General features: G+C 34.4%; 1 protein-coding gene and 1 long non-coding RNA gene across 4 annotated transcripts; one reads left to right on the plus strand and one right to left on the minus strand.

Moving 5' to 3' along the window:
* The first annotated feature begins 481 nt into the window (after window positions 1-481).
* Window positions 482-27779, plus strand: LOC143468590 (uncharacterized). The gene is made up of 38 exons (XM_076965906.1): window positions 482-616; window positions 676-721; window positions 4747-4814; window positions 10885-11029; window positions 11539-11618; window positions 11711-11852; window positions 12058-12137; window positions 12721-12886; window positions 13049-13128; window positions 13712-13877; window positions 14040-14119; window positions 14702-14867; window positions 15030-15109; window positions 15694-15859; window positions 16022-16101; window positions 16685-16850; window positions 17013-17092; window positions 17676-17841; window positions 18004-18083; window positions 18670-18835; window positions 18998-19077; window positions 19661-19826; window positions 19989-20068; window positions 20652-20817; window positions 20980-21059; window positions 21643-21808; window positions 21971-22050; window positions 22635-22800; window positions 22963-23042; window positions 23625-23790; window positions 23953-24032; window positions 24613-24778; window positions 24941-25020; window positions 25601-25766; window positions 25929-26008; window positions 26593-26758; window positions 26921-27000; window positions 27585-27779. Exons 1-38 carry the CDS (start codon window positions 524-526, stop codon window positions 27777-27779), a joined length of 4539 nt encoding a protein of 1512 aa, XP_076822021.1. The 5' UTR covers window positions 482-523.
* Window positions 5209-9770, minus strand: LOC143469205 (uncharacterized). Of its 3 annotated transcripts, XR_013119079.1 has the most exons (4): window positions 8778-9770; window positions 8584-8695; window positions 8077-8153; window positions 5209-5913 (listed from the first exon to the last, which is right to left on the minus strand). It is a non-coding gene; the product is annotated as an uncharacterized LOC143469205 (long non-coding RNA). The 3 variants fall into 3 exon arrangements; XR_013119081.1 differs by lacking the exons at window positions 8077-8153; window positions 8584-8695; window positions 8778-9770 and adding an exon at window positions 6457-8066; XR_013119080.1 differs by lacking the exons at window positions 8077-8153; window positions 8584-8695; window positions 8778-9770 and adding an exon at window positions 6097-8066.
* Window positions 27780-27812: the final 33 nt, after the last annotated feature.

Consider the following 27812-nt stretch of genomic DNA (forward strand, 5'->3'; position numbering starts at 1 on the left):
TCGAAAGTTTCTCAAACATCCTGACGCTGGCAACGGCTGATCAATCAGGAAGAAAACTTGGAGTGGCCTCTGTACCAAAGTTCGGTATTTTATCGCTTTTTTGAAAGAGATTTATGCCTTCGCAAACATCGATTAATCGCCCCATAATTACGATCATGTACGAGATGACTCGGTGTGGATTTATGGGAAATTTCAGCAAAAATATAAAAAAGCCACTTGACATAGCCTCGAGTTGAACCTGATCAAATTATTAGTTATCTGTCCCGCAAAATATTTTGTCCTTGCTCTTACGACACAATCGACTAATAATCACGTGTTCCTGGTTTCAATATGACGACATAAAACATCTTGTGCGAGTCCAAGCTTGTTTCGTCAAAACATGGTCAAGAATCATCCAAAGTCTCGTCTCATCATTATGACGTCATTGTATGTACACAAAAAGAGCCAATAAAAGGATGATTGGTTTGGACGGACGGCATTCGCGAAGTTGTATCTGTAGTGGGAGGCCAGAAGCAGATCTTTGATGATGTTCAAGTTGTTTATCTTTGTCGTCATTGTCGCCCAAGTCGCCGCCTCTCCTTTAGTCAAAAGCAATGACGTAAACGCCAGGAAGGAGGTAAGATTGTGATTGGGGAAGACAAAATTTTCCATAAAATTTATTCTTGCGCTTTTTAGGCGCCCACGCAGCCCACTTTGGCGGAAAAGTGCGAGAAAGAATCAGGTGAGCGCTGTGTGGTGAAAGCTGATACAACCCGATGGCTTTATTATAAAATTATTGATCTTATCGAGCGAGTTAGTCAATAAATTAAAAACAATGAAAGTTTTAAAGAATTGATTTCCAAATTTTTTTTCGGCTCCAACGTATATTTTTGAAGCTTTGAAGTAAATATCGAAATAAGTTAACAACAGGCAACTTAGGTGTTGGGACTAAGGTCGTTGACTGAGAAAAATACCAAACGCTTATTAAAAGTGAACACTGGAAACTTCGTTTTGCGTTGTAAGTTGTAACCCTACTAAACATGGGGGCCAACTTTAAAAGCTAGTTTCCTCTGGTGTGGTTACCTTTGACAACTCCCCAAGTACGATTGTTGTGTTGTGTAGCGTTGTGTAGCCTACCTCAGCGCTAACATATTTGACGGGAGCCATTGAGCTTCCATCACAAACCAAATTTTATGATCTTCTCCTTTAACAGCGAAGCGTTAATCACGTCAGTGACAATAATAAAGTTTCTTGCAAAAGCAATCGCATGTTTGGTCGAACATAAAGATAACAGCTACCGTCGTCAACTCGGTGGCGAATCAATTTGAGCCCCTGGAAGCGGAGCTGGGACAGAGGCCCCGTTAACCCCAGTATTTAGGAAGATACGATACATTATGTCCCATAGTTATTCGAAGTTAATTGATTTTAACTGTTTGTTCTCATAAGTCTTTTCCTGAGTGATAGACAACAAAGGCAGACGTAACAAAGGCAGGCGTAACAAAGGCAGACGTAAGTATTGGTGCGTTTGCCTAATTTTCGCTGTCCCCAAAGATTTTTAAATCCCCAAAACATCTGTTAGGCTGGCTACGAGCAAAGTCAGTCAAGCATGCAGCTTAGGGACGGGTTAGTGACAAAAGCTACAAAGGCTGAAATTGTTAACTTTCGGATCTTCCTATAAGTTAGTCTTCAACATAAATATGCAACGTGACCTTATGAACTTTGGTCCTTGTCTCGCAAAAGATATTTCATCATTATTAAGTCATTATTAAGTCATTATTAAGTCATTTTGCATTAAGAAAATAACATGATTCGTTCTCACCTTTCGTAAAATAATAGCTTTTTGGCCCAATCTCTATGCTATGCCAACATTGTTTTGGCGAACTTTCGCTTAAACGTTGCTTCATACGTCTAAGTTTTTGTCGCACATTTGAAATTCAAACCAAGCCTTAAAGCAGATTTTCTTAATCTTCTTTTCCGTGACCCAAAATCTAATCTCTGGGAGCGGTGGCGACCCAAGTGGTGATCTAATAGTAATAAACGAGCTTCGAAGCTTCCACGCTTAAAACTAAGAATCCCTGTTATTTTGCTCACGACGCAAACACAGAACAAGGAAAGGAGGCGAATGAATGAGCTCGAGCCTTCTTTGAAGTTATACATACATAAGTAGCCATGTTGATGCGCGATAGGCCTACGACTGCGTGGAACGCGCCTCAGAGAATTTCTGGCGCGCGTGTGGGCTCAGCGCCAGCCCCATTATTACACACTTTGAATTGTGAGTATATTACACTTATTTTGGAGGCATCCGCGTATCATATAGAATAGAACAGATATAAAAATATTCACTTTCAGTGTCGTAGCCAGGAACCGGTCGCGAACCAGGGGTTGAGAACCACTGCCTAAGGCAGATATGTGCAACCAGTGGCCCGCGGGCCGCACTGCGGCCCGCGTGGTGCTCAGCAAAATGTTAGAACTTCATACTAGCCATCACTATTTGATGCAGTTTACATCAAAGCAATGGAAATTTTCGAAATTTTCGCATTTTCGTGTCGTGGACTACATTAAATCTATTTCTTAACTATATAAACTGCATAGGAAAGTCGTTTTATGATACTAATTTTTTCTGAAAAAATCATGTGGCTCGCATTGTCATTCAAAATTTTGTATTTGGCCCTCTAGTGAAAAAGGTTGCACACGCCTGGTCTAAGGCAACATCATGATCAGGTAAAACCCCTAATTTAGACCATTAAAATGCAAGCAAACACCACAATTTGACCTGACCCAAAGCTATTTTTAAATACAACTGCATAATAAAAACACTCTTGTCCTAAAATAAGGTAAAAATATTTAGCAAACATGTTGATAAACTACCGAACTTAAAACTCTTCCTGTAAATAAATTCAGTTTTAAAGTTATTTTTTTGGATCCCGGCGAGTATCACACTTATGCTGGGCTCAAACGTACGCGGTACTTCCCCGTACTTAGAAGGCGAGTGTGGCTGGTAGTGCAGTGTGCACATAAGATATCTATGAGTGTGCACCATTCCGCAGACGAAAGAGAAAATTGTTATTGTCCAGTCGTTTTATACGCCAGCAAGCTTCGTAAGGCTTCTACCATTCTGCAAGGCACAACTGTATATGATAGGAATCGTACTTTTCGTCATTTTTGAAACAGAATCTGAACAGTGGAAAGCACGGCAAGCATACATACAAGTGTACAACCGCAGGATGCTTTTGTAAACCAGACGCCAGCTACTCCAATTGTGATGTCATCTGGTTGTGCACTTGTATACAAAACCCGGCAACTGCACCCTTGATCCGGACTGCAGAGTTTGGCAGTTTTTACCGAGATCTCTGGTGCGCAGAAGCAAAATTCCTGCAAAGTAACTATTTCACCGACGTCCGTTTTTTACCGTAGTTGCTGAATGGCAATACAGTGACCGGCAGATATTCGCTGATTGATTTATACCTCTCGTTTTATACGGCGAGAAGAAGGCAATGCGGTTGCATAGTGGTTAGTGATGGGGTTCGTATCCTGGAGCTCTCGAGTTCTGATCTTGCTGTTGTTTGACTTTTTTTTACCTAAATTTGCTTTGATGAAATTTAGTCATGAGAGGTAGTTTGGATCGGAGGAGATTAGTTTTAATTAATTTAGACTTTGGAAAAAATGTGGTTTTAAGTTGAAACACTGCGTTTATTTCAATTCGCAGCTTAGCTTAATAAATTTAGTCATGAGAAGTTAGAGTTAAGCAATGAGCGCTGAGTTTAAGTCGCGCGAAGTCTTTTTTTAGGTCAACGACAAAACTTTTACATGATACTAATTTTGTGATGATATTATAAGATAGCCTGCAAATCGAATGCCGCATAGAATACTTGTTTACGGAATTCGGCTTTACGAAATGTGATATAGGCCTAAATGTTATACCGATAACTTCCTGTTTTCTGTTTTGAGTTGCGACATAAATGTCGTGGCTGCCTATCTTGCGTGCATTAGTATTATTAATATACACAGTTGTAAAATGCATTCAGTCTATTAAGATAAACGCTGCAACATGGACGTCTTTATGCTGTTGCTGCTATGCCAATGTTTTATCTAAATCTATTCGTTCAAAGAACCTTCAATATAATCAGAATATACAGTTGTCATTTCTGTGCAACCATTGTTGAATTCAATTTGAAGAAGTTCAGTATCAAGTTAGACAAATTTGTTGTCACCTTCACAAGACAATAATTCGTTAAGGTGAACAATTAAGTCTAAGGTTGAAATAGCAGACAACGACCTTATGAGACTCATATACCATCGAGCGCAATAAACAATTAGACAATCAAACATTGTATTGGAGTGGCTGAACCAGTCAAGTTCAACAACCATAAACCAATCATTCCATTACAATTTTATCCATATCTAAAGAGGAAGGTTTCAGCCTGTCAGCCAGCATTGGTAGGCTACAACTCTATTGATGTTGTCCCCAACGGTAAATTTTCAATTAAGTGCTTTACGTAAACCGTTTTGAATGAACTAATGTATTCTCATAAAGGAAAACTTTCAAATCAATAAACTTTGCCTTTTTCTTTATCCTTGGACTGAGGAAAGTCTTTGCCTGACTTGAAATTGGCGATGATACTTCGTCGCTTAAGCTTCCGTTACTGACTTTTTTTCGTGCATCTATTAAAGTACCTTGTAATTTGCTGATCATTGCTCACTGCACAGGTAAACTCATTAGAAAATACTTAAAATATGGCTGCTTGTGATAGAATAAGCATTTTGCAGATAAATGTGTCCATCCTGCAAGCAGCGACCCATTCGAAAAGCCGGACGACTGCAGCCATTACTACCAGGTTTGTAAGCGCGTTGTTAACTTTATTTTTAATTGGTAGAATTTTGTATCAAATGCTTGTGAACTATTACAATAGATTTGTCAAAAGTGTGGAAGATCTTTGAGACAGCACACTGTAAAAAATAAATTCTAATAGTTAGTCAACAAGAGGATAATAATTAGTCTAAAAACGGTGCTTTTTTGTCCCACTTTCATAAGTTTGTTTTGTTGACTAATTATTAGCCGCAATTGAAGGCTAGCTATTAGTCATTTCCACTGATTATTAGTATTATTTGTTGACTAATTTTTAAATTCAATTTAACACTAATTACAAGTCACATTTCATTCAATCAATAAATGGTGGATATTTACGTGGTACACAACCACTACAGTTGGAAATTTCAGTACAAATGTAGTCAGAAATGTTATTTTATTGACATTCCTTTTATACATTATTAATTTGAATATATACACAAATACATTGAATTACTTGTACATTGTTGAAAACATTATTATCATGATGAATACATACATTACAAAGAAATTGAATACTGCTGAAAACATTATCATGATGAACACATACATCAAAGAAATAGTATATTGTTGAACACATTTTCATGGATACATAGTGAAACACATTATCACTGAAACAGCGACTTATACATTCTATTGCAAGGAGTTTTTCCCACACCAAAAATATGGTGCTCCAATGCTTGATAAGCAAGCTTGGCTTGCACTGGATAAGCTAAATTTAACAGATAATATGTTGCTAGCAAATACACCATGCCTTGGAATGCATTTGCCTTTCCTATCTCAACAAAAGGTTTCCTGTCAATGCAAATGCTACATTGCATTTCCAGGTCGTCTTTATTTCCCAAACACAGTAAAAACGGTTGGTCATGAGATTTTTTTAAACTTTCCAAAAGTCCGAAAGGGGTAAATAAAAAAATGTAACTTTCCTCAACATCCAACTTGGCTACAACATTTTTCATGTACTCGAAACTGTGTGGGTCTCCACCTCCTACAGTGCATTTAGAAGAGAAAGCTTCCCAATTCTTTTTTGAATCCGCCCACAGAGTATCTGTTGTTCTCTTAGTTGCTGCTGCATATTCCTCAATGCACTGCAAGTAAAAAGAAGCACAGCTTTACTTTTCAAAGCAAACTACACAAAAAACCTTAGTAATCGTTACTACAAATGAATTTACCATATCCAGACAATAAATGTGTATTGTCTCAGTGTATGTAATAGCATGGTACGTGAAACTTAAAACTTTCAGTGACACAAAATTAATAAATTGAATTACCTTTTCTGGATTATGATTGCAATTGATTATGATTGGATTATGGACAATTATGTCGCAAGGTGCAACTGTACTGTATTTTTTATACTGTATTGTCTTAGTTAAGCCTATATAATCTACGTTTTGTAGAAGGTATATTGTGCATAATACTGCACTATACGGCAGCCTACAATATTTTAAGTGGACCAAACGGAAATGTTGGGAACCCAAATTGTAATTGTTGTGACCCTTGTAAGCTACCATAGCACTAGGTTTCCTCTTCGTACAGTTAATGACAAAGATAAACGATACGATACAAATAGATTAAAACTTTAGGGCTTGATCAATGAAACACTTAGTAAGTGTAAGTCGTGCAAATCTTACCTTGGTCCGACTTTAAATATTATGACACCAATCACACCATACCATAAAATAAAGACTCGATTTCACTGATGACAGTGAAAATCATAAACAATAGAACAAATAACAACTTGTTCTGCAGTGATGCAATGACTTTCCTCAATACAACAATAAAAACATAAACATGCCATGGTTGGCAAACAACAGTTGTTGTATGTAGGCTAATTGTACAAACTTCGACAAGAAGAACTTCACTATACTAAATTTATACTTTCATTGTTTTATAGTTTATACAAAAGGACAAAAACAAAACCTGAAAACCGAATTACAACATTTTTTGATATTGACAAACTTGCATTGCATAACATCAACAAGCTAACAGATAGACGGAATTAATTATTATTTAAACGGCACATAAACAATGAACAAGACGTATAATAGAGTACCATCACAATGCCAAGTTTGCTCCAAGTTTCACGACTACAAACTGGGTGAAGTAGTTTAATTAACGGCCGCCCGCCACACTGGCGGTTACCGGCTCCAAGTAAATGTCATCATCGATTGATGTACACTGTACAGCCTTGAAGCAATTTAAAACCACCTGTTCCAACACACACTTGCTGGTCTGCTTAATTTAGCTTTTCTAACTTATGTTTTGTGGATTTAACTATTTATGGGTGTAGTGGCCGTTTTAGTTGTTATCAGTGATTTTTAACTTTTTTAAGCCATTTCGGCTTGTTCACTTTTTCCTGTTCATTGGCGCATGGTAATTAGGGATGGGCCGATACGAACGCAAACCCGAATAGATTCGCCGAATATCGCCTTTATGGAAAATTCGGGCGAACACGAATACCAACAATGGCGCACCAGAATATAATATTACTTTATAAATTTACTGACTTTCGTAAAAATTGATGATCTAGTTTCCGGACAATGCTAAACTAGAGTCAGCAGTACTTACAATGAAGGTCGTTTTCCTAACGATTTTGCTTTTTCGATCGTCTTTCGAAACAACTATTTTTCGAAAGAAAGCCATTTGTCCATTGATTAAGTCATTTTAGAAGCAAGACTTGACAACTTTTGGAAGAAATTATATTGTTTGGTCCTAATACGAATAGACTCGGGATTCGTTCGTGTCGACCTTCATGATATTCGGGTTCGTGCGAACCTTCCTCGTGGCACATCCCTAATGGTAATAATAACTGTTTTGATTTTTTCGTCCCCACCGCGCTTTTGAGGAAACATAAAATGACCGATTTCATACTCATAAAAGTATTGGACCTCTAAGGAGTTTTCGTAAAAGCCCCAAAATAGACTCTTCTGCATTACCGACCAGTATAGCCCCGTATCAACTATTAAAAGATTGGTAAGCAATTTAGGGTGAAGTAGTATCGTTTTACAAGAAAATGGGCGACACAAACTGCAAATACTTCAAACCATTGATTTATAGCTTATGCTCTTTTAGTTCCCAACAGAACCATACCAAACACGAAACTTGAAATAAATTCACGCATGCGGAAATAAGTCAATGATGGAACATTATGATATAATTATTATAATATATACAATTCCAACAAACTGCAGCAGCGCAAATAAGATAAAATATAAGATGAGACTATAAGAGCCCAAACTGTTTTAAAATACCTTTCAGTTCCTTGATGATACGTTCACTCAAACAATTTCTTTTTGCTTCCTCGACAATGTCCATCTTCTTTGCAGTACTGTAACACGCCAAAAACGCACTCTCCTAATTTCTCGCGACACATTCTACAATCTTTGCGAAAAGAGAAACCCTAAGTATGACGTAATAATACCCGAGTTACAAATTTAAAGGCTGGTTCATCCAGCGCGCAAGCACAATCTATCTTTCTTCTTTCATCTAACTTGCGTGTGTAGTGCGCGAGTGTGCTTGTGATGTTCATTGTATTCCAATGAACAAAGTTGCAGGTTATTAGTGGTCAATGATCACTGATCAATGACCATTTTACACGAGGAAAGTTGTGGCTTGCACCTTGCGTGAGATACTGGTGTATGAGGTTTGAAGGAAAACATTCCCTTTTTTAAAAACCTTGCCGCAAATGCCTCATATAAAAATATTACTAAGTACATGGCCCAAAGACAACAACAAGCACTCTGTTCAAACATGCTTACCGGGAACATGTTTTCTTTCAATGCACAACATGGTCCTGAAGTTCGTGATACTTCTCACGACATCATTCATAAAATATATCAATATCAACCCAGTATTTTGTTGCAAGAAATTCTGCAATTGAAGTGGTTTCAATTTAACGGAATGAAATTTAAGGAAGATTGTTTTATTGCTAGTCAACCAGAAAATGACTTACCTTCATTTGGTAAAGTAAAAGCTATTTTTTACCTCCAAAACAAGTATGTTTTTCCAGTGCAAAAGTTTACCACTGAAGGCGTGGATTCGAAATGTTGTTGTCAATTGTTATGTATTGCGTGCCATGGATGCCTTGCAGGTTATTTCTTACAATGATATTTTATACTATGAGCCTCTTCCGTTTTACTCGATAAATGAAATTGTCTATGTTCCATCTAAAATTGACTTAACTGGATTTGTAGATGAGTCATACAAACAGTTGTTTTTAACGCATCCTGTAATATGTCTTTAATCCGTTCTAAACCAGCTAAACAAAACCGGCTAAGTTCTGAATTTTTCTGTTAAACCGTTTCATGTTCATTTCTTTTCAATCGAATATTGCAAATTATTTTCTGGTCGAATTGTTCGCAATGTATCAAAGACTTTTAATTTAACTTAACAGTTATCCGAATCTTTGTGCAATTTATGCGAACACGTCATAAAATATTTTTACGTTTTTGTAAGGGATGTTTTGCGAATGTACATTACTGCTTTGATGTTTGCTAAAGAATTAGCTTAAACAAGTTTTGTTTTGCGATACCGCAACTAAAATCTAATAATAAGTCTGAATCGCGATTTCTGTGCTATTTAACGAAGCCATTATTATAGAGGTCTGGCAAATCAAAGACTTATAAATAGTTTTTTCATTTGCAGACTAGTAATTAGTTTAATTTGATATCCTGCTGTTCGAATGTAGTAATACTTAGTCTTCCAACGAAAAGTATGACTTATAGTTAGTCTCAATTGTAAAATTGACTTATAATTAGAAAAAAATTTTTGGCATGTATAGAGGTCTGGCAAATCAAAGACTTATAAATAGTTTTTTCATTTGCAGACTAGTAATAAGTTCAATTTGATATCCTGTTGTTCGAATGAACTAATAGTTAGTCTTCCAACGAAAAGTATGGCTTACAGTTAGTCTCAATTGTAAAATTGACTTATAATTAGAAAAGATTTTTTACAGTGCAGACAAAGATTTAGTTACTAATTGGTCAGTGGTGTACGGTAATACACTTTGATGTTGATTTTTCACTTCCGAACTAGACCTCCAATTTTGTACATGTATCATACCGGTATAATTTGTAATGATGTGCCAAAAGGAAAGTTACTTTGGTTCATGTGAACCTGAATATAAGGGGACCGTCACGAACAAATCTCAAATCTAGATTTGTATTAGAACCAAGCCATAAAATTGTATCAATAGGGTTTTAATTTGCCCTTCAACATAAACACTTGAACAATTAGTTGTGTTGAAAGAATCCTATTTGATAGTAATTGAAAACTGCCTAGTAAGTGAGCTTTATTTTTAAATGACCTGCGTGAGGAAAGGCACCCCGCCAGCCATTACGTCCTTATTGCTCATCAAACTCATTAAATTTATGAAATTGTATTCGGGTTCGTCCAAATCTTTCATTCGAACGATATTCAGTGAATCCATTCAGGTCTATTGGTTTGTGTCGGCCAATCCCCACTGAATACAACACCGTATACTTATTGCATTCCAAAGATAGGAATCATGTTATTACAATAAAAGCAGGAACAATGGGTAACATTGGTAACTGGTTTGCACGAGCAAGGGGTGTTTAAAAATTTTCATGGTTATTGGGCAAATTGTAAACGGATAGTGAAGGAAAGTTATTATATGAAGAACATGATTTTATAAACGAAAGTATCAGTTTTTTTAACATATAACAAAGTGTTTTTTTGGGTCTTAACGAGGGAAATGCGATCTCATCGCTCGATAATGAAAATAGGATAATATTATAACGGCATGTAATGGATGCCCCTTTGCTGCCAAAAACTTGGAATCGTAACGTGTGAGATGGACTGGTGGTGTTGAAAATGGCAGAAACAGTAAGAACGATATTAGTTAAACCAATAGGACATAACACATCTACATTGCCATGAACAGGCAATGTACGTTGGATGTGAATGGCCGGACCCCTGTAATTAAATAACATTGCAAGAATGTCATCTGGTTGGTTCTCTAACACAATGCACATGTTCTTGATAAAGTTCATTGAATAAAGTTTTTTCAATTTATTAACATGTTTTGTTTTATTTTGCAGTGTTCCAATGGCTACCTGTGTACAATGCCCTGTCCTGATGGCCTCGTATTTAACCCAGAAATTAAAGTTTGTGATTGGCCGTGGAATGTTGCCGGATGTGAAGGGGAGGATCCGACCCCGTCACCACCGGAGGCATCTTATAACTGTGAGCTTCAATTTTATTATAAATTAATTTCTAATTAGTTTAACACGTGATGTTGGACGTTAATTGTGTTTGTGGTGAACTTAAGCGATTCAGTGCCAGTACCTGAGCCTAGAGAAACCTGACTGAGTCAGTGTGAATACGAGTAGAGCTATAGATATATCACCACCTAGTGTGGAACATGTGATAATGTTTAAATGAAATTGTTTTTATATTCATGAAATTGTTGACCAATGAAATTTTATTTTATGTGATTTCCTTCTTTCCTAACTGGCACACCACCTGGTGGAGAAACAGTATGCTTAACTTTAATTTCCGTTAATTGCTATTGTTTCCATTTAATTACTATTCCCTTTAAGTTTGTGTCGTACCGGTGTCATTCGCATTACCAGACGAGGTCATTCGATTGTACTAGCCGTCGTGTGCGCACGCTCTGTGTGAGCGGGTATAGAAGCGCATCAATCTATTACAGAACAAAATTATTATTAATAGCAATTAAATTTTGCATGCAGCTGATTGCTTGAATGCTGTTGGAAAACCTGTCAATAAACCTCCATTTGCCAACCCTGAAGACTGTGACAGCTTTTTCATGGTATTAATCACACATTTCTGGATGCGCATTAATGCTAAATTAATTGGTTGTGATTAAGACAGAAATAAGTTTAATTAATTTTTCTTTTCCAGTGCTGGCGTGGATATCGATATGAATTCAGTTGTCCATTTTGGTTTGTTTTCAATCCGAGCACGGGATGCTGTGATTGGCCAATAAAGGTTGACGAATGCAGACCGACTTTTCCCCCGAAACCAACCCAGCCCCCGTATAATGGTGAGTACAACAACCCAATGTTGCAAACAATGTGAACCCAATTATGCAAACATAATTATTCTTCTTTTAGTTGAATTGAACTTTGCGTTAAAAGGAATCAGTCAAACAAGTCTAGTGATAAAATCCTTGATGATTTGATAATAAGTAGATGAATACAATATAGAACTATGATTAAAATATACCACACTTGGTTTTCTTTATAAAGATGAATGTCTTGATGCTAATGGGAAACCAGTCAGTGGTAATCCGTTTGAGAAACCTGGAGATTGCGATAACTTTTACCAGGCAAGTATTTAAGTTTTTTGTTTGAAACTTTTGCGATTTATTTTCACATTTTGTTTTTGCCTTCCAAATGAAATGTCATTTATCGGTGATAAAAATCAGACGGCTGAAAATGTTCGTATTTTGTTGTATTGTTTTAATCATCTTTAAACTTTGCTGCCCAGTGCCCACTGCTGTATTTTAACTCTTAAGGGAGATATTCCTGCTAATTGAAACTGGGAAGACTTGAGCAATTTTTAGAAAAAATTTCTGTTTTAAGTTTGTCTATCACTGTTCTGAGCAACGACATATTAACTCTTACGAGTAGAAATATTTGAAGGATCATAAATCAGCATTTGCTTCGGCCCAGATTTTATTTTATAAGTTTTATAATTGTAAATGTTAATATTTTTAAACATCACATCCAAGAGTTTTTGTTTGTAAGCTTTTTGGTCAATCTTTTCTTAATCCATTCAAATTTTGATTTTGCTTTTGCATTCTTCTCTTCGTATTTCACTTTGTACAAATCTGAAATTTTAATTAATTAAACTAAGTTGTCTCTTGTCTTTATAAACAGCACATTTTAAGTTTTTTTATGTAATTTCAGTGCTCGAATGGTTACCTACACACCATGCCATGTGCCCCTGGTACCGTGTTTAACCCTGCCATAGGTGTGTGTGACCATCCATACAACGTTCCTAAGTGTGGTGGTACAACAACAACAAAATCAACAACTACTACAACAACAGCAGAAACACCTCCACCATTTGATGGTATTGTGAAATATGTTTCTAATTGTTAGAGTTTTGTTAACGTGCATTGGCGTACTGTGCATGGTAAATCATCTGTGATAATGGCAACTCTGTTCTAATTCAACTTTGTTCATTGCTTAGTCATATGAATATCAATCATAATTGGCAGTTTTCTTTATAAAGATGAATGTCTTGATGCTAATGGGAAACCAGTCAGTGGTAATCCGTTTGAGAAACCTGGAGATTGCGATAACTTTTACCAGGCAAGTATTTAAGTTTTTTGTTTGAAACTTTTGCGATTTATTTTCACATTTTGTTTTTGCCTTCCAAATGAAATGTCATTTATCGGTGATAAAAACCAGACAGCTGAAAATGTTCGTATTTTGTTGTATTGTTTTAATCATCTTTAAACTTTGCTGCCCAGTGCCCACTGCTGTATTTTAACTCTTAAGGGAGATATTCCTGCTAATTGAAACTGGGAAGACTTGAGCAATTTTTAGAAACAATTTCTGTTTGAAGTTTGTCTATCACTGTACTGAGCAACGACATATTAACTCTTACGAGTAGAAATATTTGAAGGATCATAAATCAGCATTTGCGTCGGCCCAGATTTTATTTTATAAGTTTTATAATTGTAAATGTTAATATTTTTAAACATCACATCCAAGAGTTTTTGTTTGTAAGTTTTTTAGTCAATCTATTCTTAATCCATTAAAAATTTTATTTTGCTTTTGCATTCTTCTCTTCGTATTTCACTTTGTACAAATCTGAAATTTTAATTAATTAAACTAAGTTGTCTCTTGTCTTTATAAACAGCACGTTTTAAGTTTTTTTATGTAATTTCAGTGCTCGAATGGTTACCTACACACCATGCCATGTGCCCCTGGTACCGTGTTTAACCCTGCCATAGGTGTGTGTGACCATCCATACAACGTTCCTAAGTGTGGTGGTACAACAACAACAAAATCAACAACTACTACAACAACAGCAGAAACACCTCCACCATTTGATGGTATTGTTAAATATGTTTCTAATTGTTAGAGTTTTTTCAACGTGCATTGGCATACTGTGCATGGTAAATCATCTGTGATAATTGCAACTCTGTATTAATTCAACTTTGTTCATTGCTTAGTCATATGAATGTCAATCGTAATTGTTTGTTTTCTTTATAAAGATGAATGTTTTGATGCTAATGGGAAACCAGTCAGTGGTAATCCGTTTGAGAAACCTGGAGATTGCGATAACTTTTATCAGGCAAGTATTTAAGTTTTTTGTTTGAAACTTTTGCGATTTATTTTCGCATTTTGTTTTTGCCTTCCAAATAAAATGTCATTTATCGGTGATAAAAACCAGACAGCTGAAAATGTTCGTATTTTGTTGTATTGTTTTAATCATCTTTAAACTTTGACTGCCCAGTGCCCACTGCTATATTTTAACTCTTAAGGGAGATATTCCTGCTAATTGAAACTGGGAAGACTTGAGCAATTTTTAGGAAAAATTTCTGTTTGAAGTTTGTCTATCACTGTTCTGAGCAACGACATATTAACTCTTACGAATAGAAATATTTGAAGGATCATAAATCAGCATTTGCTTCGGCCCAGATTTTATTTTACAATATTTATAATTGTAAATGTTAATATTTTTAAACATCACATCCAAGAGTTTTGTTTGTAAGTTTTTTAGTCAATCTTTTCTTAATCCATTGAAAATTTTGTTTTGCTTTTGCATTCTTCTCTTCGTATTTCACTTTGTACAAATCTGAAATTTTAATTAATTAAACTAAGTTGTCTCTTGTCTTTATAAACAGCACATTTTAAATTTTTTATGTAATTTCAGTGCTCGAATGGTTACCTACACACCATGCCATGTGCCCCTGGTACCGTGTTTAACCCTGCCATAGGTGTGTGTGACCATCCATACAACGTTCCTAAGTGTGGTGGTACAACAACAACAAAATCAACAACTACTACAACAACAGCAGAAACACCTCCACCATTTGATGGTATTGTGAAATATCTTTCTAATTGTTAGAGTTTTGTCAACTTGCATTGGCATACTGTGCAATGTAAATCATCTGTGATAATTGCAACTCTGTATTAATTCAACTTTATTCATTGCTAAGTCATATGAATATCAATCATAATTGGCAGTTTTCTTTATAAAGATGAATGTCTTGATGCTAATGGGAAACCAGTCAGTGGTAATCCGTTTGAGAAACCTGGAGATTGCGATAACTTTTACCAGGCAAGTATTTAAGTTTTTTGTTTGAAACTTTTGCGATTTATTTTCGCATTTTGTTTTTGCCTTCCAAATAAAATGTCATTTATCGGTGATAAAAACCAGACAGCTGAAAATGTTCGTATTTTGTTGTATTGTTTTAATCATCTTTAAACTTTGACTGCCCAGTGCCCACTGCTGTATTTTAACTCTTAAGGGAGATATTCCTGCTAATTGAAACTGGGAAGACTTGAGCAATTTTTAGAAAAAATTTCTGTTTGAAGTTTGTCTATCACTGTTCTGAGCAACGACATATTAACTCTTACGAGTAGAAATATTTGAAGGATCATAAATCAGCATTTGCTTCAGCCCAGATTTTATTTTATAAGTTTTAGTTTTGTAAATGTTAATATTTTTAAACATCACATCCAAGAGTTTTTGTTTGTAAGTTTTTTGGTCAATCTTTTCTTAATCCATTCAAATTTTTTTTTTGCTTTTGCATTCTTCTCTTCGTATTTCACTTTGTACAAATCTGAAATTTTAATTAATTAAACTAAGTTGTCTCTTGTTTTTATAAACAGCACATTTTAAGTTTTTTTATGTAATTTCAGTGCTCGAATGGTTACCTACACACCATGCCATGTGCCTCTGGTACCGTGTTTAACCCTGCCATAGGTGTGTGTGACCATCCATACAACGTTCCTAAGTGTGGTGGTACAACAACAACAAAATCAACAACTACTACAACAACAGCAGAAACACCTCCACCATTTGATGGTATTGTGAAATATGTTTCTAATTGTTAGAGTTTTTTCAACGTGCATTGGCATACTGTGCATGGTAAATCATCTGTGATAATTGCAACTCTGTATTAATTCAACTTTGTTCATTGCTTAGTCATATGAATGTCAATCATAATTGTTTGTTTTCTTTATAAAGATGAATGTCTTGATGCTAATGGGAAACCAGTCAGTGGTAATCCGTTTGAGAAACCTGGAGATTGCGATAACTTTTACCAGGCAAGTATTTAAGTTTTTTGTTTGAAACTTTTGCGATTTATTTTCGCATTTTGTTTTTGCCTTCCAAATAAAATGTCATTTATCGGTGATAAAAACCAGACAGCTGAAAATGTTCGTATTTTGTTGTATTGTTTTAATCATCTTTAAACTTTGACTGCCCAGTGCCCACTGCTGTATTTTAACTCTTAAGGGAGATATTCCTGCTAATTGAAACTGGGAAGACTTGAGCAATTTTTAGAAAAAATTTCTGTTTTAAGTTTGTCTATCACTGTTCTGAGCAACGACATATTAACTCTTACGAGTAGAAATATTTCAGGGATCATAAATCAGCATTTGCTTCGGCCCAGATTTTATTTTATAAGTTTTATATTTGTAAATGTTAATATTTTTAAACATCACATCCAAGAGTTTTTGTTTGTAAGTTTTTTGGTCAATCTTTTCTTAATCCATTCAAATTTTTTTTTGCTTTTGCATTCTTCTCTTCGTATTTCACTTTGTACAAATCTGAAATTTTAATTAATTAAACTAAGTTGTCTCTTGTCTTTATAAACAGCACATTTTAAGTTTTTTTATGTAATTTCAGTGCTCGAATGGTTACCTACACACCATGCCATGTGCCCCTGGTACCGTGTTTAACCCTGCCATAGGTGTGTGTGACCATCCATACAACGTTCCTAAGTGTGGTGGTACAACAACAACAAAATCAACAACTACTACAACAACAGCAGAAACACCTCCACCATTTGATGGTATTGTGAAATATGTTTCTAATTGTTAGAGTTTTGTCAACTTGCATTGGCATACTGTGTATAGTAAATCATCTGTGATAATTGCAACTCTGTATTAATTCAACTTTATTCATTGCTTAGTCATATGAATGTCAATCGTAATTGTTTGTTTTCTTTATAAAGATGAATGTCTTGATGCTAATGGGAAACCAGTCAGTGGTAATCCGTTTGAGAAACCTGGAGATTGCGATAACTTTTACCAGGCAAGTATTTAAGTTTTTTGTTTGAAACTTTTGCGATTTATTTTCGCATTTTGTTTTTGCCTTCCAAATAAAATGTCATTTATCGGTGATAAAAACCAGACAGCTGAAAATGTTCGTATTTTGTTGTATTCTTTTAATCATCTTTAAACTTTGACTGCCCAGTGCCCACTGCTGTATTTTAACTCTTAAGGGAGATATTCCTGCTAATTGAAACTGGGAAGACTTGAGCAATTTTTAGAAAAAATTTCTGTTTTAAGTTTGTCTATCACTGTTCTGAGCAACGACATATTAACTCTTACGAGTAGAAATATGTCAGGGATCATAAATCAGCATTTGCTTCGGCCCAGATTTTATTTTATAAGTTTTATATTTGTAAATGTTAATATTTTTAAACATCACATCCAAGAGTTTTTGTTTGTAAGTTTTTTGGTCAATCTTTTTTTAATCCATTCAAATTTTTTTTTGCTTTTGCATTCTTCTCTTCGTATTTCACTTTGTACAAATCTGAAATTTTAATTAATTAAACTAAGTTGTCTCTTGTCTTTATAAACAGCACATTTTAAGTTTTTTTATGTAATTTCAGTGCTCGAATGGTTACCTACACACCATGCCATGTGCCCCTGGTACCGTGTTTAACCCTGCCATAGGTGTGTGTGACCATCCATACAACGTTCCTAAGTGTGGTGGTACAACAACAACAAAATCAACAACTACTACAACAACAGCAGAAACACCTCCACCATTTGATGGTATTGTGAAATATGTTTCTAATTGTTAGAGTTTTTTCAACGTGCATTGGCATACTGTGCATGGTAAATCATCTGTGATAATGGCAACTCTATTGTAATTCAACTTTGTTCATTGCTTAGTCATATGAATGTCAATCGTAATTGTTTGTTTTCTTTATAAAGATGAATGTCTTGATGCTAATGGGAAACCAGTCAGTGGTAATCCGTTTGAGAAACCTGGAGATTGCGATAACTTTTACCAGGCAAGTATTTAAGTTTTTTTGTTTGAAACTTTTGCGATTTATTTTCGCATTTTGTTTTTGCCTTCCAAATAAAATGTCATTTATCGGTGATAAAAACCAGACAGCTGAAAATGTTCGTATTTTGTTGTATTGTTTTAATCATCTTTAAACTTTGACTGCCCAGTGCCCACTGCTGTATTTTAACTCTTAAGGGAGATATTCCTGCTAATTGAAACTGGGAAGACTTGAGCAATTTTTAGAAAAAATTTCTGTTTTAAGTTTGTCTATCACTGTTCTGAGCAACGACATATTAACTCTTACGAGTAGAAATATTTCAGGGATCATAAATCAGCATTTGCTTCGGCCCAGATTTTATTTTATAAGTTTTATATTTGTAAATGTTAATATTTTTAAACATCACATCCAAGAGTTTTTGTTTGTAAGTTTTTTTGGTCAATCTTTTCTTAATCCATTCAAATTTTTTTTTTGCTTTTGCATTCTTCTCTTCGTATTTCACTTTGTACAAATCTGAAATTTTAATTAATTAAACTAAGTTGTCTCTTGTTTTTATAAACAGCACATTTTAAGTTTTTTTATGTAATTTCAGTGCTCGAATGGTTACCTACACACCATGCCATGTGCCTCTGGTACCGTGTTTAACCCTGCCATAGGTGTGTGTGACCATCCATACAACGTTCCTAAGTGTGGTGGTACAACAACAACAAAATCAACAACTACTACAACAACAGCAGAAACACCTCCACCATTTGATGGTATTGTGAAATATGTTTCTAATTGTTAGAGTTTTTTCAACGTGCATTGGCATACTGTGCATGGTAAATCATCTGTGATAATTGCAACTCTGTATTAATTCAACTTTGTTCATTGCTTAGTCATATGAATGTCAATCATAATTGTTTGTTTTCTTTATAAAGATGAATGTCTTGATGCTAATGGGAAACCAGTCAGTGGTAATCCGTTTGAGAAACCTGGAGATTGCGATAACTTTTACCAGGCAAGTATTTAAGTTTTTTGTTTGAAACTTTTGCGATTTATTTTCGCATTTTGTTTTTGCCTTCCAAATAAAATGTCATTTATCGGTGATAAAAACCAGACAGCTGAAAATGTTCATATTTTGTTGTATTGTTTTAATCATCTTTAAACTTTGACTGCCCAGTGCCCACTGCTGTATTTTAACTCTTAAGGGAGATATTCCTGCTAATTGAAACTGGGAAGACTTGAGCAATTTTTAGAAAAAATTTCTGTTTTAAGTTTGTCTATCACTGTTCTGAGCAACGACATATTAACTCTTACGAGTAGAAATATTTCAGGGATCATAAATCAGCATTTGCTTCGGCCCAGATTTTATTTTATAAGTTTTATATTTGTAAATGTTAATATTTTTAAACATCACATCCAAGAGTTTTTGTTTGTAAGTTTTTTGGTCAATCTTTTCTTAATCCATTCAAATTTTTTTTTGCTTTTGCATTCTTCTCTTCGTATTTCACTTTGTACAAATCTGAAATTTTAATTAATTAAACTAAGTTGTCTCTTGTCTTTATAAACAGCACATTTTAAGTTTTTTTATGTAATTTCAGTGCTCGAATGGTTACCTACACACCATGCCATGTGCCCCTGGTACCGTGTTTAACCCTGCCATAGGTGTGTGTGACCATCCATACAACGTTCCTAAGTGTGGTGGTACAACAACAACAAAATCAACAACTACTACAACAACAGCAGAAACACCTCCACCATTTGATGGTATTGTGAAATATGTTTCTAATTGTTAGAGTTTTGTCAACTTGCATTGGCATACTGTGTATAGTAAATCATCTGTGATAATTGCAACTCTGTATTAATTCAACTTTATTCATTGCTTAGTCATATGAATGTCAATCGTAATTGTTTGTTTTCTTTATAAAGATGAATGTCTTGATGCTAATGGGAAACCAGTCAGTGGTAATCCGTTTGAGAAACCTGGAGATTGCGATAACTTTTACCAGGCAAGTATTTAAGTTTTTTGTTTGAAACTTTTGCGATTTATTTTCGCATTTTGTTTTTGCCTTCCAAATAAAATGTCATTTATCGGTGATAAAAACCAGACAGCTGAAAATGTTCGTATTTTGTTGTATTGTTTTAATCATCTTTAAACTTTGACTGCCCAGTGCCCACTGCTGTATTTTAACTCTTAAGGGAGATATTCCTGCTAATTGAAACTGGGAAGACTTGAGCAATTTTTAGAAAAAATTTCTGTTTTAAGTTTGTCTATCACTGTTCTGAGCAACGAAATATTAACTCTTACGAGTAGAAATATTTCAGGGATCATAAATCAGCATTTGCTTCGGCCCAGATTTTATTTTATAAGTTTTATATTTGTAAATGTTAATATTTTTAAACATCACATCCAAGAGTTTTTGTTTGTAAGTTTTTTGGTCAATCTTTTCTTAATCCATTCAAATTTTTTTTTGCTTTTGCATTCTTCTCTTCGTATTTCACTTTGTACAAATCTGAAATTTTAATTAATTAAACTAAGTTGTCTCTTGTCTTTATAAACAGCACATTTTAAGTTTTTTTATGTAATTTCAGTGCTCGAATGGTTACCTACACACCATGCCATGTGCCCCTGGTACCGTGTTTAACCCTGCCATAGGTGTGTGTGACCATCCATACAACGTTCCTAAGTGTGGTGGTACAACAACAACAAAATCAACAACTACTACAACAACAGCAGAAACACCTCCACCATTTGATGGTATTGTGAAATATGTTTCTAATTGTTAGAGTTTTGTCAACTTGCATTGGCATACTGTGTATAGTAAATCATCTGTGATAATTGCAACTCTGTATTAATTCAACTTTATTCATTGCTTAGTCATATGAATGTCAATCGTAATTGTTTGTTTTCTTTATAAAGATGAATGTCTTGATGCTAATGGGAAACCAGTCAGTGGTAATCCGTTTGAGAAACCTGGAGATTGCGATAACTTTTACCAGGCAAGTATTTAAGTTTTTTGTTTGAAACTTTTGCGATTTATTTTCGCATTTTGTTTTTGCCTTCCAAATAAAATGTCATTTATCGGTGATAAAAACCAGACAGCTGAAAATGTTCGTATTTTGTTGTATTGTTTTAATCATCTTTAAACTTTGACTGCCCAGTGCCCACTGCTGTATTTTAACTCTTAAGGGAGATATTCCTGCTAATTGAAACTGGGAAGACTTGAGCAATTTTTAGAAAAAATTTCTGTTTTAAGTTTGTCTATCACTGTTCTGAGCAACGACATATTAACTCTTACGAGTAGAAATATGTCAGGGATCATAAATCAGCATTTGCTTCGGCCCAGATTTTATTTTATAAGTTTTATATTTGTAAATGTTAATATTTTTAAACATCACATCCAAGAGTTTTTGTTTGTAAGTTTTTTGGTCAATCTTTTTTTAATCCATTCAAATTTTTTTTTGCTTTTGCATTCTTCTCTTCGTATTTCACTTTGTACAAATCTGAAATTTTAATTAATTAAACTAAGTTGTCTCTTGTCTTTATAAACAGCACATTTTAAGTTTTTTTATGTAATTTCAGTGCTCGAATGGTTACCTACACACCATGCCATGTGCCCCTGGTACCGTGTTTAACCCTGCCATAGGTGTGTGTGACCATCCATACAACGTTCCTAAGTGTGGTGGTACAACAACAACAAAATCAACAACTACTACAACAACAGCAGAAACACCTCCACCATTTGATGGTATTGTGAAATATGTTTCTAATTGTTAGAGTTTTTTCAACGTGCATTGGCATACTGTGCATGGTAAATCATCTGTGATAATGGCAACTCTATTGTAATTCAACTTTGTTCATTGCTTAGTCATATGAATGTCAATCGTAATTGTTTGTTTTCTTTATAAAGATGAATGTCTTGATGCTAATGGGAAACCAGTCAGTGGTAATCCGTTTGAGAAACCTGGAGATTGCGATAACTTTTACCAGGCAAGTATTTAAGTTTTTTGTTTGAAACTTTTGCGATTTATTTTCGCATTTTGTTTTTGCCTTCCAAATAAAATGTCATTTATCGGTGATAAAAACCAGACAGCTGAAAATGTTCGTATTTTGTTGTATTGTTTTAATCATCTTTAAACTTTGACTGCCCAGTGCCCACTGCTGTATTTTAACTCTTAAGGGAGATATTCCTGCTAATTGAAACTGGGAAGACTTGAGCAATTTTTAGAAAAAATTTCTGTTTTAAGTTTGTCTATCACTGTTCTGAGCAACGACATATTAACTCTTACGAGTAGAAATATTTCAGGGATCATAAATCAGCATTTGCTTCGGCCCAGATTTTATTTTATAAGTTTTATATTTGTAAATGTTAATATTTTTAAACATCACATCCAAGAGTTTTTGTTTGTAAGTTTTTTGGTCAATCTTTTCTTAATCCATTCAAATTTTTTTTTTGCTTTTGCATTCTTCTCTTCGCATTTCACTTTGTACAAATCTGAAATTTTAATTAATTAAACTAAGTTGTCTCTTGTCTTTATAAACAGCACATTTTAAGTTTTTTTATGTAATTTCAGTGCTCGAATGGTTACCTACACACCATGCCATGTGCCCCTGGTACCGTGTTTAACCCTGCCATAGGTGTGTGTGACCATCCATACAACGTTCCTAAGTGTGGTGGTACAACAACAACAAAATCAACAACTACTACAACAACAGCAGAAACACCTCCACCATTTGATGGTATTGTGAAATATGTTTCTAATTGTTAGAGTTTTTTCAACGTGCATTAGCATACTGTGCATGGTAAATCATCTGTGATAATTGCAACTCTGTATTAATTCAACTTTGTTCATTGCTTAGTCATATGAATGTCAATCATAATTGGCAGTTTTCTTTATAAAGATGAATGTCTTGATGCTAATGGGAAACCAGTCAGTGGTAATCCGTTTGAGAAACCTGGAGATTGCGATAACTTTTACCAGGCAAGTATTTAAGTTTTTTGTTTGAAACTTTTGCGATTTATTTTCGCATTTTGTTTTTGCCTTCCAAATGAAATGTCATTTATCGGTGATAAAAATCAGACAGCTGAAGATGTTCGTATTTTGTTGTATTGTTTTAATCATCTTTAAACTTTGCTGCCCAGTGCCCACTGCTGTATTTTAACTCTTAAGGGAGATATTCCTGCTAATTGAAACTGGGAAGACTTGAGCAATTTTTAGAAAAAGTTTCTGTTTGAAGTTTGTCTATCACTGTTCTGAGCAACGACATATTAACTCTTACGAGTAGAAATATTTGAAGGATCATAAATCAGCATTTGCTTCAGCCCAGATTTTATTTTATAAGTTTTAGTTTTGTAAATGTTAATATTTTTAAACATCACATCCAAGAGTTTTTGTTTGTAAGTTTTTTGGTCAATCTTTTCTTAATCCATTCAAATTTTTTTTTTGCTTTTGCATTCTTCTCTTCGTATTTCACTTTGTACAAATCTGAAATTTTAATTAATTAAACTAAGTTGTCTCTTGTCTTTATAAACAGCACATTTTAAATTTTTTATGTAATTTCAGTGCTCGAATGGTTACCTACACACCATGCCATGTGCCCCTGGTACCGTGTTTAACCCTGCGATAGGTGTGTGTGACCATCCATACAACGTTCCTAAGTGTGGTGGTACAACAACAACAAAATCAACAACTACTACAACAACAGCAGAAACACCTCCACCATTTGATGGTATTGTGAAATATGTTTCTAATTGTTAGAGTTTTTTCAACTTGCATTGGCATACTGTGTATAGTAAATCATCTGTGATAATTGCAACTCTGTATTAATTCAACTTTATTCATTGCTAAGTCATATCAATATCAATCATAATTGGCAGTTTTCTTTATAAAGATGAATGTCTTGATGCTAATGGGAAACCAGTCAGTGGTAATCCGTTTGAGAAACCTGGAGATTGCGATAACTTTTACCAGGCAAGTATTTAAGCTTTTTGTTTGAAACTTTTGCGATTTATTTTCACATTTTGTTTTTGCCTTCCAAATGAAATGTCATTTATCGGTGATAAAAACCAGACAGCTGAAAATGTTCGAATTTTGTTGTAATGTTTTAATCATCTTTATACTTTGCTGCCCAGTGCCCACTGCTGTATTTTAACACTTAAGGGAGATATTCCTGCTAATTGAAACTGGGAAGACTTGAGCAATTTTTAGAAACAATTTCTGTTTGAAGTTTGTCTATCACTGTTCTGAGCAACGACAGATTAACTCTTACGAGTAGAAATATTTCAGGGATCATAAATCAGCATTTGCTTCGGCCCAGATTTTATTTTATAAGTTTTATATTTGTAAATGTTAATATTTTTAAATATCACATCCAAGAGTTTTTGTTTGTAAGTTTTTTAGTCAATCTTTTCTTAATCCATTCAAATTTTTTTTGCTTTTGCATTCTTCTCTTCGTATTTCACTTTGTACAAATCTGAAATTTTAATTAATTAAACTAAGTTGTCTCTTGTCTTTATAAACAGCACATTTTAAATTTTTTATGTAATTTCAGTGCTCGAATGGTTACCTACACACCATGCCATGTGCCCCTGGTACCGTGTTTAACCCTGCCATAGGTGTGTGTGACCATCCATACAACGTTCCTAAGTGTGGTGGTACAACAACAACAAAATCAACAACTACTACAACAACAGCAGAAACACCTCCACCATTTGATGGTATTGTGAAATATGTTTCTAATTGTTAGAGTTTTTTCAACGTGCATTAGCATACTGTGCATGGTAAATCATCTGTGATAATTGCAACTCTGTATTAATTCAACTTTGTTCATTGCTTAGTCATATGAATATCAATCATAATTGTTTGTTTTCTTTATAAAGATGAATGCATTGATGCTAATGGGAAACCAGTCAGTGGTAATCCGTTTGAGAAACCTGGAGATTGCGATAACTTTTACCAGGCAAGTATTTAAGTTTTTTTTTTGAAACTTTTGCGATTTATTTTCACATTTTGTTTTTGTCTTCCAAATGAAATGTCATTTATCGGTGATAAAAACCAGACAGCTGAAAATGTTCGAATTTTGTTGTATTGTTTTAATCATCTTTAAACTTTGCTGCCCAGTGCCCACTGCTGTATTTTAACTCTTAAGGGAGATATTCCTGCTAATTGAAACTGGGAAGACTTGAGCAATTTTTAGAAACAATTTCTGTTTGAAGTTTGTCTATCACTGTTCTGAGCAACGACAGATTAACTCTTACGAGTAGAAATATTTCAGGGATCATAAATCAGCATTTGCTTCGGCCCAGATTTTATTTTATAAGTTTTATATTTGTAAATGTTAATATTTTTAAACATCACATCCAAGAGTTTTTGTTTGTAAGTTTTTTAGTCAATCTTTTCTTAATCCATTCAAATTTTTTTTGCTTTTGCATTCTTCTCTTCGTATTTCACTTTGTACAAATCTGAAATTTTAATTAATTAAACTAAGTTGTCTCTTGTCTTTATAAACAGCACATTTTAAATTTTTTATGTAATTTCAGTGCTCGAATGGTTACCTACACACCATGCCATGTGCCCCTGGTACCGTGTTTAACCCTGCCATAGGTGTGTGTGACCATCCATACAACGTTCCTAAGTGTGGTGGTACAACAACAACAAAATCAACAACTACTACAACAACAGCAGAAACACCTCCACCATTTGATGGTATTGTGAAATATGTTTCTAATTGTTAGAGTTTTTTCAACGTGCATTGGCATACTGTGCATGGTAAATCATCTGTGATAATTGCAACTCTGTATTAATTCAACTTTGTTCATTGCTTAGTCATATGAATATCAATCATAATTGTTTGTTTTCTTTATAAAGATGAATGCATTGATGCTAATGGGAAACCAGTCAGTGGTAATCCGTTTGAGAAACCTGGAGATTGCGATAACTTTTACCAGGCAAGTATTTAAGTTTTTTTGTTTGAAACTTTTGCGATTTATTTTCGCATTTTGTTTTTGCCTTCCAAATAAAATGTCATTTATCGGTGATAAAAACCAGACAGCTGAAAATGTTCGTATTTTGTTGTATTGTTTTAATCATCTTTAAACTTTGACTGCCCAGTGCCCACTGCTGTATTTTAACTCTTAAGGGAGATATTCCTGCTAATTGAAACTGGGAAGACTTGAGCAATTTTTAGAAAAAATTTCTGTTTTAAGTTTGTCTATCACTGTTCTGAGCAACGACATATTAACTCTTACGAGTAGAAATATGTCAGGGATCATAAATCAGCATTTGCTTCGGCCCAGATTTTATTTTATAAGTTTTATATTTGTAAATGTTAATATTTTTAAACATCACATCCAAGAGTTTTTGTTTGTAAGTTTTTTGGTCAATCTTTTTTTAATCCATTCAAATTTTTTTTTGCTTTTGCATTCTTCTCTTCGTATTTCACTTTGTACAAATCTGAAATTTTAATTAATTAAACTAAGTTGTCTCTTGTCTTTATAAACAGCACATTTTAAGTTTTTTTATGTAATTTCAGTGCTCGAATGGTTACCTACACACCATGCCATGTGCCCCTGGTACCGTGTTTAACCCTGCCATAGGTGTGTGTGACCATCCATACAACGTTCCTAAGTGTGGTGGTACAACAACAACAAAATCAACAACTACTACAACAACAGCAGAAACACCTCCACCATTTGATGGTATTGTGAAATATGTTTCTAATTGTTAGAGTTTTTTCAACGTGCATTGGCATACTGTGCATGGTAAATCATCTGTGATAATGGCAACTCTATTGTAATTCAACTTTGTTCATTGCTTAGTCATATGAATGTCAATCGTAATTGTTTGTTTTCTTTATAAAGATGAATGTCTTGATGCTAATGGGAAACCAGTCAGTGGTAATCCGTTTGAGAAACCTGGAGATTGCGATAACTTTTACCAGGCAAGTATTTAAGTTTTTTGTTTGAAACTTTTGCGATTTATTTTCGCATTTTGTTTTTGCCTTCCAAATAAAATGTCATTTATCGGTGATAAAAACCAGACAGCTGAAAATGTTCGTATTTTGTTGTATTGTTTTAATCATCTTTAAACTTTGACTGCCCAGTGCCCACTGCTGTATTTTAACTCTTAAGGGAGATATTCCTGCTAATTGAAACTGGGAAGACTTGAGCAATTTTTAGAAAAAATTTCTGTTTTAAGTTTGTCTATCACTGTTCTGAGCAACGACATATTAACTCTTACGAGTAGAAATATTTCAGGGATCATAAATCAGCATTTGCTTCGGCCCAGATTTTATTTTATAAGTTTTATATTTGTAAATGTTAATATTTTTAAACATCACATCCAAGAGTTTTTGTTTGTAAGTTTTTTGGTCAATCTTTTCTTAATCCATTCAAATTTTTTTTTTGCTTTTGCATTCTTCTCTTCGCATTTCACTTTGTACAAATCTGAAATTTTAATTAATTAAACTAAGTTGTCTCTTGTCTTTATAAACAGCACATTTTAAGTTTTTTTATGTAATTTCAGTGCTCGAATGGTTACCTACACACCATGCCATGTGCCCCTGGTACCGTGTTTAACCCTGCCATAGGTGTGTGTGACCATCCATACAACGTTCCTAAGTGTGGTGGTACAACAACAACAAAATCAACAACTACTACAACAACAGCAGAAACACCTCCACCATTTGATGGTATTGTGAAATATGTTTCTAATTGTTAGAGTTTTTTCAACGTGCATTAGCATACTGTGCAT

This window comes from Clavelina lepadiformis, chromosome 8 (assembly GCF_947623445.1).
Source record: "Clavelina lepadiformis chromosome 8, kaClaLepa1.1, whole genome shotgun sequence".
Taxonomy (NCBI): domain Eukaryota; kingdom Metazoa; phylum Chordata; class Ascidiacea; order Aplousobranchia; family Clavelinidae; genus Clavelina; species Clavelina lepadiformis.